This window comes from Notothenia rossii (genome assembly GCF_949606895.1).
Source record: "Notothenia rossii genome assembly, chromosome: 10".
Classification (NCBI taxonomy): Eukaryota; Metazoa; Chordata; class Actinopteri; order Perciformes; family Nototheniidae; genus Notothenia; species Notothenia rossii.
The window spans coordinates 629,090-643,053 of record NC_136908.1 but is presented as its reverse complement, the minus strand read 5'-3'; the positions used below and the strand labels follow the sequence as shown (position 1 = coordinate 643,053).

The window sequence follows — 13,964 nt, the reverse complement described above, 5'->3', positions numbered from 1 at the left end:
GTGTGTTCTCTTGCAGGTGTGTGTTAATGTGTGTGTTCTCTGTGCAGGTGTGTGTTAATGTGTGTTCTCTGTGCAGGTGTGTGTTAATGTGTGTGTACTCTGTACAGGTGTGTGTTAATGTGTGTGTACTCTGTGCAGGTGTGTGTTAATGTGTGTGTACTCTGTACAGGTGTGTGTTAATGTGTGTGTACTCTGTGCAGGTGTGTGTTAATGTGTGTGTTCTCTGTACAGGTGTGTGTTAATGTGTGTGTTCTCTGTGCAGGTGTGTGTTAATGTGTGTGTTCTCTGTACAGGTGTGTGTTAATGTGTGTGTACTCTGTGCAGGTGTGTGTTAATGTGTGTGTACTCTGTACAGGTGTGTGTTAATGTGTGTACTCTGTGCAGGTGTGTGTTAATGTGTGTTCTCTGTACAGGTGTGTGTTAATGTGTGTGTTCTCTGTACAGGTGTGTGTTAATGTGTGTGTTCTCTGTGCAGGTGTGTGTTAATGTGTGTTCTCTGTGCAGGTGTGTGTTAATGTGTGTGTACTCTGTGCAGGTGTGTGTTAATGTGTGTGTACTCTGTGCAGGTGTGTGTTAATGTGTGTGTTCTCTGTGCAGGTGTGTGTTAATGTGTGTTCTCTGTGCAGGTGTGTGTTAATGTGTGTGTACTCTGTGCAGGTGTGTGTTAATGTGTGTGTACTCTGTGCAGGTGTGTGTTAATGTGTGTTCTCTGTGCAGGTGTGTGTTAATGTGTGTGTACTCTGTGCAGGTGTGTGTTAATGTGTGTGTACTCTGTGCAGGTGTGTGTTAATGTGTGTTCTCTGTGCAGGTGTGTGTTAATGTGTGTACTCTGTGCAGGTGTGTGTTAATGTGTGTACTCTGTGCAGGTGTGTGTTAATGTGTGTGTACTCTGTGCAGGTGTGTGTTAATGTGTGTGTTCTCTGTGCAGGTGTGTGTTAATGTGTGTGTACTCTGTGCAGGTGTGTGTTAATGTGTGTACTCTGTGCAGGTGTGTGTTAATGTGTGTGTACTCTGTGCAGGTGTGTGTTAATGTGTGTGTACTCTGTGCAGGTGTGTGTTAATGTGTGTGTTCTCTGTGCAGGTGTGTGTTAATGTGTGTGTACTCTGTGCAGGTGTGTGTTAATGTGTGTTCTCTGTGCAGGTGTGTGTTAATGTGTGTACTCTGTGCAGGTGTGTGTTAATGTGTGTACTCTGTGCAGGTGTGTGTTAATGTGTGTGTTCTCTGTGCAGGTGTGTGTTAATGTGTGTGTTCTCTGTGCAGGTGTGTGTTAATGTGTGTGTACTCTGTGCAGGTGTGTGTTAATGTGTGTTCTCTGTGCAGGTGTGTGTTAATGTGTGTACTCTGTGCAGGTGTGTGTTAATGTGTGTGTTCTCTGTGCAGGTGTGTGTTAATGTGTGTACTCTGTGCAGGTGTGTGTTAATGTGTGTGTTCTCTGTGCAGGTGTGTGTTAATGTGTGTGTACTCTGTGCAGGTGTGTGTTAATGTGTGTGTACTCTGTGCAGGTGTGTGTTAATGTGTGTGTACTCTGTGCAGGTGTGTGTTAATGTGTGTGTACTCTGTGCAGGTGTGTGTTAATGTGTGTGTACTCTGTGCAGGTGTGTGTTAATGTGTGTGTTCTCTGTGCAGGTGTGTGTTAATGTGTGTGTACTCTGTACAGGTGTGTGTTAATGTGTGTGTACTCTGTGCAGGTGTGTGTTAATGTGTGTGTACTCTGTGCAGGTGTGTGTTAATGTGTGTGTACTCTGTACAGGTGTGTGTTAATGTGTGTACTCTGTGCAGGTGTGTGTTAATGTGTGTGTTCTCTGTACAGGTGTGTGTTAATGTGTGTGTTCTCTGTGCAGGTGTGTGTTAATGTGTGTGTTCTCTGTGCAGGTGTGTGTTAATGTGTGTGTTCTCTGTGCAGGTGTGTGTTAATGTGTGTGTACTCTGTACAGGTGTGTGTTAATGTGTGTGTACTCTGTGCAGGTGTGTGTTAATGTGTGTGTTCTCTGTGCAGGTGTGTGATGCGCTGCAGTCCTCCCCCCCCCTCTCTGATCACCTGTTAGAGGTGTTGGATGGGTTCTCCCCCCCCTCCTCAGTGGTGTGTCTGTACAGTGAGCTGCGAGTCGTGTTGGGGGCGTGGCCTCAGCTGCTCAGAGACTTCGCTGCCTTCCTGAGCCAATCACAGGCCAGGTGCTGCGGACTGGTGAGAGATATATCACATGACCTCACCGCCGCTAAGCTAAAGGCGGCTAATGTTAGGCTATAAAGAAACTATATGTATATAGACTCATAACGCTGACTCAGGGTTCAGGACTCATAACGCTGACTCAGGGTTCAGGACTCATAATGCTGACTCAGGGTTCAGGACTCATAACGCTGACTCAGGTCAGGGTTCAGGACTCATAATGCTGACTCAGGGTTCAGGACTCATAATGCTGACTCAGGGTTCAGGACTCATAACGCTGACTCAGGGTTCAGGACTCATAACGCTGACTCAGGGTTCAGGACTCATAATGCTGACTCAGGGTTCAGGACTCATCATGCTGACTCAGGGTTCAGGACTCATAACGCTGACTCAGGGTTCAGGACTCATAACGCTGACTCAGGGTTCAGGACTCATAATGCTGACTCAGGTCAGGGTTCAGGACTCATAATGCTGACTCAGGGTTCAGGACTCATAATGCTGACTCAGGTCAGGGTTCAGGACTCATAACGCTGACTCAGGGTTCAGGACTCATAATGCTGACTCAGGGTTCAGGACTCATAATGCTGACTCAGGGTTCAGGACTCATAATGCTGACTCAGGGTTCAGGACTCATAATGCTGACTCAGGGTTCAGGACTCATAACGCTGACTCAGGGTTCAGGACTCATAATGCTGACTCAGGGTTCAGGACTCATAATGCTGACTCAGGGTTCAGGACTCATAATAATGACTCAGGGTTCAGGACTCATAGTGCTGACTCAGGGTTCAGGACTCATAACGCTGACTCAGGGTTCAGGACTCATAGTGCTGACTCAGGGTTCAGGACTCATAATGCTGACTCAGGGTTCAGGACTCATCATGCTGACTCAGGGTTCAGGACTCATCATGCTGACTCAGGGTTCAGGACTCATCATGCTGACTCAGGGTTCAGGACTCATAATGCTGACTCAGGGTTCAGGACTCATAATGCTGACTCAGGGTTCAGGACTCATAATGCTGACTCAGGTCAGGGTTCAGGACTCATAATGCTGACTCAGGGTTCAGGACTCATAATGCTGACTCAGGTCAGGGTTCAGGACTCATCACGCTGACTCAGGGTTCAGGACTCATAATGCTGACTCAGGGTCCAGGGGCCTCATGTATAAAGGGATATACGCTCAAAAAATGGCGTAAGCCAGTTTCTACGCAATGTTTGCGATTTATAAAATACTAACTTGACGGGAAAACGTGCGGTCCTCCACGAAAACTCTAACCCATGCGTACGCACTAAGCACAAACACGGGAGAGACGAGAAACTGAGACCCCGTTGGCAGAAGGAAGGATGGAGAGATGTGGAAATAATACCATCAATAAAATGTTACCTCTCATTTATCAGATATGAAGAATTCATTTTCAAACATTGATTAAAGCCAATCTTAAAATGATTTAACAAACGCCTGTTTGAGACTCCTCAGAGCTCACAGAAACATAACTGGAGAAATAAATAAATACAGATATGTTATTTAAAACCACCTGGAATATGTTGTGTTCATGTTATGAAATGTTTTCTCATAAATGATGCGGTAAGCAGGAGGACAGGATTACGTCTGAACTGACGCCGTGTTGCATTTCTATAGGTTGATGATACGAGCATGGTTTATATACTCTCACGTTTAATCATGTTTTATGCCGTTTGCTAAGACTTGATAAGTCGCTCATAAAACACAGGAGGTATGGAAACTAAGAGCACCATGTGGTAAACTGTACAGCTGATATAACACAACACATTAGTTATATTTCCTTTAACTGGTGGATTATGGGTATATAGTTAATGCAGTGGAGACGCTGCGCACAGCTGATCGACAGCTGGGACACAAACCACCAAATACAAAACAATAATTCAGATCCAGTCGTCATGACTCCACTCCGGAGGGATTCCTCGATCATGTCTTAGTTTCTCATCAAGGGGGGGGGTCTCCTGTCCCCGGTACAAACGCACTGCCTGAGGAAGGCTATGTGTATTATTTTTGTCATGAACCTTTTTCGGACCACTTATTTATTTATGTTGGTGACGATCCGACCTCCATGCTGCTCCTCTGGTTCAAACTGCATCCACCAAACAATATGATTTATCTCCACCTCCCCAAAAGAACCAGAACCTGACACGGTGTGAGATGTTTGAGCTGTTCTGTCCTCATTCCCTGCGATCTTCTCCATGCAGTCAGTCAGTCAGAATGAATGAATGAATGAATGAAGGAAGGAAGGAAGGAAGGAAGGAAGGAAGGAAGGAAGGAAGGAAGGAATGAATGAATGAATGAAAGGGCGTTTCTTTGACTATTTAAAGGCAGATACGGGCGTTACGTGAAACCCGCTAAAGCTGCACCGCATTTCGAGTCGGTTGTGATTTAGAAAGGGAAACCGGCGTAGGAAGTGCCGTACGCACTTTCCTCGCTGGTACGCAATGTTTGGTGAATTGGAAAATGGCGGAAAATGTATGTACCTATTTTTCGGATTTCTACTACGTAAGCAACGTTCCCACGTGAATCCTACGCAAGGCGTTGTACATGAGGCCCCTGGACTCATAATGCTGACTCAGGTCAGGGTTCAGGACTCAGTGTTAAAAGGCCTCTCTTCTTCTGTGGTGTTTCCAGCTGGTAGAGCAGCAGCTGTTTGAACGCAGCCGGAGGTTCCTCCGCAGATTGGGGCGTGGCCTGGGAGAAGGCTCCGCCCCCTTCCAGCAGGTGGTGTCAGTGCTGCAGGGGAGCTCCGCCCCCTTACCTGAGGACATGGAGCAGGTAAGCAACACGTTATGATCATCATTCATTGATTATCTAAACATATATTAACTATAGAGTCAATTATGTTAGATTTTTTTATTTCCATCCCACAATACTTTCTGCTCTCAGATCTCATCTCTCCTGGGTTGTCATGGCGACCTGCACAAGGAATTCTGGGAGTTTTTCAAGCAGCTTCACGGCCGGGCCGTAGAGACGGACTCCATTTCCCAGAATCCTCCTCTGAACGGGGACAGCAAGAGAGACGAGAGACCTGAGGAGGCGGAATTAGAGCAACTTGAAGAGGCGGAGTCAGAGCTACTTGAGGAGGCGGAGTCAGAGCAAACCGACGGCGCCAAAATCATGACTCTGAGTGACGAAAAAGTGATCTGGACCCGGTGAGGACACACACACACACAAACTAGTGGTCGCGTTAATATAAAGGGAGGTCAGGTACTCTTTAAAACAGCTGTTAGCTATGGGTACTTTTTACTGAAGTACATTTCAAAGCCTCTTTACTTTTACTTGAGTAAAGAAGTTTAGTCAGTACTTCTACTTTCCCCAGAGTATTTTAAAACACGAGTATCTGTACTTCTACCTGAGTAAAGGATGTGTGTACTTCTGCTTGAGTAAAGGATGTGTGTACTTCTACCTGAGTACAGGATGTGTGTACTTCTACTTGAGTACAGGATGTGTGTACTTCTACTTGAGTAAAGGATGTGTGTACTTCTACTTGAGTAAAGGATGTGTGTACTTCTACTTGACTAAAGGATGTGTGTACTTCTACTTGAGTACAGGATGTGTACTTCTACTTGAGTACAGGATGTGTGTACTTCTACTTGAGTAAAGGGTGTGTGTACTTCTACTTGAGTACAGGATGTGTGTACTTCTACTTGAGTAAAGGATGTTTGTACTTCTGCTTGAGTAAAGGATGTGTGTACTTCTACTTGAGTAAAGGATGTGTGTACTTCTACTTGACTAAAGGATGTGTGTACTTCTACTTGAGTACAGGATGTGTACTTCTACTTGAGTACAGGATGTGTGTACTTCTACTTGAGTAAAGGGTGTGTGTACTTCTACTTGAGTACAGGATGTGTGTACTTCTACTTGAGTAAAGGATGTGTGTACTTCTGCTTGAGTAAAGGATGTGTGTACTTCTACTTGAGTAAAGGATGTGTGTACTTCTACCTGAGTAAAGGATGTGTGTACTTCTACCTGAGTACAGGATGTGTGTACTTCTACTTGAGTAAAGGATGTGTGTACTTCTACTTGAGTACAGGATGTGTGTACTTCTACTTGACTAAAGGATGTGTGTACTTCTACTTGAGTACAGGATGTGTGTACTTCTACTTGAGTAAAGGGTGTGTGTACTTCTACTTGAGTAAAGGATGTGTGTACTTCTACTTGACTAAAGGATGTGTGTACTTCTACTTGAGTACAGGATGTGTGTACTTCTACTTGAGTACAGGATGTGTGTACTTCTACTTGAGTAAAGGGTGTGTGTACTTCTACTTGAGTACAGGATGTGTGTACTTCTACTTGAGTAAAGGATGTGTGTACTTCTACTTGAGTAGAGGATGTGTGTACTTCTACTTGAGTAAAGGATGCGTGTACTTCTACTTGAGTAAAGGATGTGTGTACTTCTACCTGAGTAAAGGATGTGTGTACTTCTACTTGAGTACAGGATGTGTGTACTTCTACTTGAGTACAGGATGTGTGTACTTCTACTTGAGTACAGGATGTGTGTACTTCTACTTGAGTACAGGATGTGTGTACTTCTACTTGAGTAAAGGATGTGTGTACTTCTACTTGACTAAAGGATGTGTGTACTTCTACTTGAGTACAGGATGTTTGTACTTCTACTTGAGTACAGGATGTGTGTACTTCTACTTGAGTACAGGATGTGTGTACTTCTACCTGAGTAAAGGATGTGTGTACTTCTACTTGAGTACAGGATGTGTGTACTTCTACTTGAGTACAGGATGTGTGTACTTCTACTTGAGTACAGGATGTGTGTACTTCTACTTGAGTACAGGATGTGTGTACTTCTACTTGAGTACAGGATGTGTGTACTTCTACTTGAGTAAAGGATGTGTGTACTTCTACTTGACTAAAGGATGTGTGTACTTCTACTTGAGTACAGGATGTTTGTACTTCTACTTGACTAAAGGATGTGTGTACTTCTACTTGAGTACAGGATGTTTGTACTTCTACTTGAGTAAAGGATGTGTGTACTTCTACTTGACTAAAGGATGTGTGTACTTCTACTTGAGTACAGGATGTGTGTACTTCTACTTGAGTAAAGGGTGTGTGTACTTCTACTTGAGTACAGGATGTGTGTACTTCTACTTGAGTAAAGGATGTGTGTACTTCTACCTGAGTAAAGGATGTGTGTACTTCTACTTGAGTAAAGGATGTGTGTACTTCTACTTGAGTACAGGATGTGTGTACTTCTACTTGAGTAAAGGATGTGAGTACTTCTACTTGAGTACAGGATGTGTGTACTTCTACTTGACTAAAGGATGTGTGTACTTCTACTTGAGTACAGGATGTGTGTACTTCTACTTGAGTAAAGGATGTGAGTACTTCTACCTGAGTAAAGGATGTGTGTACTTCTACTTGAGTAAAGGATGTGTGTACTTCTACTTGAGTACAGGATGTGTGTACTTCTACCTGAGTAAAGGATGTGTGTACTTCTACTTGAGTACAGGATGTGTGTACTTCTACTTGAGTAAAGGATGTGTGTACTTCTACTTGACTAAAGGATGTGTGTACTTCTACTTGAGTAAAGGATGTGTGTACTTCTACTTGAGTAAAGGATGTGAGTACTTCTACTTGAGTACAGGATGTGTGTACTTCTAATTGAGTAAAGGATGTGTGTACTTCTACTTGAGTACAGGATGTGTGTACTTCTAATTGAGTAAAGGATGTGTGTACTTCTACTTGAGTACAGGATGTGTGTACTTCTAATTGAGTAAAGGATGTGAGTACTTCTACTTGAGTACAGGATGTGTGTACTTCTACTTGAGTAAAGGATGTGAGTACTTCTACTTGAGTAAAGGGTGTGTGTACTTCTACTTGAGTAAAGGGTGTGTGTACTTCTACTTGAGTACAGGATGTGAGTACTTCTACTTGAGTAAAGGATGTGTGTACTTCTGCTTGAGTACAGGATGTGTGTACTTCTACTTGAGTACAGGATGTGTGTACTTCTACTTGAGTACAGGATGTGTGTACTTCTACTTGAGTAAAGGATGTGTGTACTTCTGCTTGAGTACAGGATGTGAGTACTTCTACTTGAGTAAAGGATGTGTGTACTTCTGCTTGAGTAAAGGATGTGTGTACTTCTGCTTGAGTAAAGGATGTGTGTACTTCTGCTTGAGTACAGGATGTGAGTACTTCTACTTGAGTAAAGGATGTGTGTACTTCTGCTTGAGTAAAGGATGTGTGTACTTCTGCTTGAGTAAAGGATGTGTGTACTTCTACTTGAGTACAGGATGTGAGTACTTGTTCCTTCTCTGACTGTACATATCCCCCCCCCCCACAGGCTGGAGGACCGCAGCATCCTGACCTCCAGCCAGCAGAGAGGAGCCAGCAGCAGCACCTTCAGCCTGATCTCAGAGCAGCTGGAGGACAAGACCCCTCAGCAGGTAATCATATATATAAGACATGGGCGTCGCAGCCATTATATGAGGGACAAGTCCCCCCCTCTTTTTCAAAAGATTAGTTTAGACCCCCCCACTTCTACCATGTGGAAAGTCCGTGAATCGGTCTATCCCCTCTCCCTGCTCTCTGTAGAGCGCTGTGTCAGCGCTTCACTATCAAATCCATTCCACTTGCTTATTGAGAGAACGCCCAAATCAATGAAACTCCTCTGCTTTGCACCAAGGCAGATTCTCACATAGTGCACGCATGTTCAAGGAGTGTTGCCATAGTTACGGTAGACAGCTCAGATCTGTTGTATGCAGCGATGCCGGTAGCGGAGGTAAGGCACACACACCAAGTGTTCAGGACATTGTTAATACAAAGCTGACGATCTCTTGGTTTGATATGTTTTCTCCCCCAGACAACATGGACATAAGAACATTTCAAAGAAGAGGAAAGTCAGTCTTCAGCTGCAGCAGTTCATCAGTCAACAGTGATGGCGGCAAAAGCATCTCACTTCTGGAGAGGGGTTTCATCTTTATGTCACGATAGAGAGATACAAGTACTGAATAGTTTAGATGAGAAAAGGCATGGAAGTGCCAGGTTCCTAGTATTTATCATGTGAACAGGGAACATGAGTAACCCCATCTCTCTGTGCTATAATCTGAGTAATGTTCAAAGAGGTACGCAGGTTTTTAAAATCCTCTGACACAGAAGTTAACCAGTCCCAGTTCAAATCACCAAGCAGCACTATTTCCTTGTAGGCAAGTTGAGATAACAGTTTTGCCAATGAAGATAAAGAGTCCTTGCCAGCTGAGGGGGGTCTGTAGCAGCCCACCACCATGACTAGTTGTTTACTAATAGATTTGGAAACCATCTTGGTTACACAAAACTTATTTTTCACATGAATGGCAACTCCACCACCTTTTTTAGGACGGTCGGTGCGATATACACTGTAACCATTAAGTAGACGTCAGAGGCCAAGATGGATTTATCTAACACGTTTCTGATAAGACAATGACATCAGCGTCAGTCGAGCTCGCCCAAATACGGACAAAATCTAATTTAGGTAACAGACTGCGCACATTTAAGTGAATGAATCCCAACCCAGACCTAGAAATAAAATCAGCAGGAGTAGCTATCTGACTACTGCTGCTACTGGGTGGTCCAGGGTTTGGCTGCACATTCCCTGATAGTAACAACAATAAAAATACCAAGCAGCTTTTTCTCCTAACCAACACACATACATTGTCAGCTGTTCTAGAGTCACCAGCAAACTCCGCGAAAGTGAGATTAGAGTTCAAAAAACTGTTCTGAAGAACCATCATAGCAGGCAAGTGAGAAAGACAAACATTTGACGAAATGAATGTCCGCGACAAGGCAACCAGTAATTGTTTGTGCAACACATCCAAAACCGTACAGGGGATGTCCACTGCGGGCGGTAGAACAGACCTGGATCCAGTAGACTTCTCAGGATGACTAGCGAACTTCTCCTTGTCCAGCGCAGTCAAAAAAAGGCACAGCAGAAACACGACATTTGCCATTTTCCCAGTCCAGCTCAACAGCATCCACGATGTTCCCGAAGCAAAACACGTCAGGACAGCAGCAAGGAAATAGGCAAGCAGCAGTGTGGCAACACTCCGGTTTCTCCGCGGTATCTCAGGACCAGGCCTCCCCCGCACAGTAGCACCCAACAGGTGGGAGTAGGTCTCCAACAGCAGGTGGACGGCAGGCCCTCAAACCGCGGCAGATCCTCCACAGATCAATGGTCCATTATTAGATCATTAACTCTCACTCACTCACTCACTCACTCACTCACTCACTCACTCACTCACTCACTCACTCACTCACTCACTCACTCACTCACTCACTCACTCACTCAGCATCATCAAGGTTATCTTTCAGGAATATGAGCAAGTCATCATGTCCAGGTAGAAGCTGGGATGTTTGGGCGTATACAATATCCTACATATCCCCTGCTGTGGAAAGAACTCTCTCGCTTGGTACTGATGCTGCTGGGACAGAGAGATATGCTTTGGCCATGGGGGGCAGCAGTGGGTCAAACTGTGCATTGTCTCTCCACCACTTCAAACACAATATGGTGTTTGCCAAGAAGGTGAGGCTTATTGACAGGCGAGATATAAACATACTGTTGGTACTGGTCAATGTCTCTAGGTGTGTACATGTAGTCCTGTACACACAATGTCCTTTTGTGTTATCTGTTTTGTGTTCACGTTGTAACCTACTTGCTGCCATGTTGGACAGGTCTCCCGTGAAAAAGAGATCGATGACCTCAATGGGACCACCTGGTTCAATAAAGGTTTGTTTTTTTAAATCGCTGTAGATTTTGTCGGTCTCACGACGGTATTGAGACATCTATTTACCGCGATATTCGATATATCGTTACATCCCAGTGGGGGTATTGAGCAGGAAGCATTTCAGTCAAGGGGCATCATGTGACCAATACAGACAGAAGAGCAACATGTATTTGAACATTAAGTCAATGATACCATTCCTAGGTGAGCTGAACATCTGCATGGAGTCAGATCAGTCTCAATATTAATAAATGCTCACAGAAGGATTCACAAATGTATTTTGTGATTTCTATATAAATGACTCTCCACAACAATATCTCTCAACGCACTCTCAAATATTTATAGTTGTAAATAAATGTACAAAAAATGGGCATTTAAACTGCTGTTCTTGTGAACCTCTGCATTGTGACGGAAATGACAGATGCATATTTTTTTAACAGGAAATTATAACTAATTGTGTTTTTCCTTTAAATTACTTAAAACAAGAAATATGTATGTCAGAAATATGCCTATCTTTGTGAAACTTTTTTTATCTGTACATTTTTTTACATTTATATTTGAGCTGTCAGTCGATTCAAATAGTTCATCGCTCCTCTGTTTTCATTGAAACAGCTCCTGATATCCGTTAGCGCAGCTAGCTAGCACCAGATGCTAACAACAACAACAATACACGTAAGGTCTCTCTCTCGCGCCACACATACACACACCCTCACACACACACCCACACCCACACCCACACCCACACACACCCTCACACATACACACACCCACACACACACACCCTCACACACACACACACACACACCCTCACACACACACACACACACACACACCCTCCCGGTCCTCCCGATGGCCAGTCGGTGCCTTGTTAACTGTATTAATGGAACCTGTTTGAACTCGTTATCAGAATAAAAGACACCTGTCCACAACCTCAAACAGTCACACTCCAAACTCCACTATGGCCAAGACCAGAGAGCTGTCAAAGGACACCAGAAACTAAATGGTAGACCTGCACCAGGCTGGGAAGACTGAATCTGCAATAGGTAAGCAGCTTGGTGTGAAGAAATCAACTGTGGGAGCAATTATTAGAAAATGGAAGACAAACAAGACCACTGATAATCTCCCTCCATCTGGGGCTCCACGCAAGATCTCCCCCCGTGGGGTCAAAATGAGAAACAAGAACGGTGAGCAGAGATCCCAGAACCACACGGGGGGACCTAGTCCATGACCTGCAGAGAGCTGGGACCAAAGTAACAAAGGCTACCATCAGTAACACACTACGCCGCCAGGGACTCACATCCTGCAGTGCCAGACGTGTCCCCCTGCTTAAGCCAGGACATGTCCAGGCCCGTCTGAAGTTTGCTACAGAGCATTTAGATGATCCAGAAGAGGACTGGGAGAATGTCATGTGGTCAGATGAAACCAAAATAGAACTTTTTGGTAAAAACTGAACTAGACGTGTTTGGAGGAGAAAGAATGCTGAGTTGCATCCAAAGAACACAAACATGGGGGGGGGACATCATGCTTTGGGGCTGTTGTTCTGCAAAGGGACCAGGACCACTGATCCGTGTAAAGGAAAGAATGAATGGGGCCATGTATCGTGAGATTTAGAGTGACAACCTCCTTCCATCAGCAAGGGCATTGAAGATGAAACGTGGCTGGGTCTTTCAGCATGACAATGATCCCAAACACACCGCCCGGGCAACGAAGGAGTGGCTTCGTAAGAAGCATCTCAAGGTCCTGGAGTGGCCTAGCCAGTCTCCAGATCTCAACCCCATAGAAAATCTTTGGAGGGAGTTGAAAGTCCGTGTTGCCTAGCGACAGCCCCAAAGCATCACTGCTCTAGAGGAGGTCTGCATGGAGGAATGGGCCGAAATACCAGCAACAGTGAAAACCTTGTGAAGACTTACAGAAAGCGTTTGACCTCTGTCATTGCCAACAAAGGGTTTATAACTAAGTATTGAGATGAACTTTTGTTTTTGACCAAATACTTATTTTACATCATTTACAAATAAAGTCTTTAAAAATCAGACAATGTGATTTTCTGGATTCTTTCCCCCCATTCTGTCTCTCATAGTTGAGGTGTACCTAGGATGAACATCACAGGCCTCATCTTTTTAAGTGGGAGAACTTGCTCAATTGGTGGCTGACTAAATACTTTTTTGCCCCACTGTATATCTATCTATCTATCTATAGATAGATAGATAGATAGATATATATATATATAGATATATATATATATTGAGACCCCTAAGCAGGGGGGGTCTTTTTCTTCTGTTGTTTAATTCACAGCTTCCTGTCTCCTGCAGGTGAGTCTGCGTTTCGACCATCTGATGAACCTGTTCCTCTCCAGAAGCAAGACGCCTGACCACTGACGCTCCTCACTGCACACACCCTGCACACACACACTGCACACACACACTGCACACACACACTGCACACACACCCTGCACACACACTGCACACACCCTGCACACACACTGCACACACACACACACTGCACACACACACTGCACACACACCCTGCACACACCCTGCACACACCCTGCACACACACTGCACACACACTGCACACACACTGCACACACACACACACTGTACACACTGCACACACACACTGCACACACACCCTTCACACACACTGTAACAGGTATGGACGCTCAGTCTCTCTCCAGGGGTTAGAAGGATCGATGAACTCTGACCTGATGAATGTTCTACAGGTTGACCTCTGACCTCAGGAGACTCAGATAGACTTAGTTCTTCTTTTTTATTTCTTGTTTTATTTATTTTGTTTTATGTTTTTTCTTAAAAGTTAGTTTTAAAAAATGTGTTAACGGTTGAACTGTTTCTGGATATTACCCACAATGCCTCAGCAGCCCATGTGAGCTATGAATGTGTGTAAATGGACCTGTTTGTTATTCATATTGAATATGAGTGAAGGTCGAACGCTTCAATAAAATACCTTTACATTTCTCACTGATTTACTCTTTGAACTAATTGAACAGAACATTAAACTGTAACTAGGGAACGCAATTCCTGAAGAAATTGCTGGTGGGAATGCTTTAT

The 13,964-nt window shown here is 44.3% G+C and overlaps 1 protein-coding gene across 1 annotated transcript; it reads left to right on the top strand.

Annotated features, from left to right (window-relative positions):
* The first annotated feature begins 1,936 nt into the window (after positions 1 to 1,936).
* Positions 1,937 to 13,874, top strand: LOC307020995 (GON-4-like protein). Its single transcript, XM_079652691.1, has 6 exons — positions 1,937 to 2,186; positions 4,819 to 4,962; positions 5,074 to 5,339; positions 8,486 to 8,588; positions 13,208 to 13,292; positions 13,454 to 13,874. Exons 1-5 carry the CDS (start codon positions 1,977 to 1,979, stop codon positions 13,271 to 13,273), a joined length of 789 nt encoding a protein of 262 aa, XP_079508817.1. The 5' UTR covers positions 1,937 to 1,976; the 3' UTR covers positions 13,274 to 13,292; positions 13,454 to 13,874.
* Positions 13,875 to 13,964: the final 90 nt, after the last annotated feature.

Coding starts and splice junctions, on each gene's coding strand:
- LOC307020995 (XM_079652691.1), top strand. CDS start 1,977: ATGTGTGTGTTCTCTGTGCAGGTGTGTGATGCGCTGCAGTCCTCCCCC. Junction 2,187..4,818: donor AGGCCAGGTGCTGCGGACTG/GTGAGAGATATA, acceptor TGGTGTTTCCAG/CTGGTAGAGCAGCAGCTGTT. Junction 5,340..8,485: donor GAAAAAGTGATCTGGACCCG/GTGAGGACACAC, acceptor CCCCCCCCACAG/GCTGGAGGACCGCAGCATCC.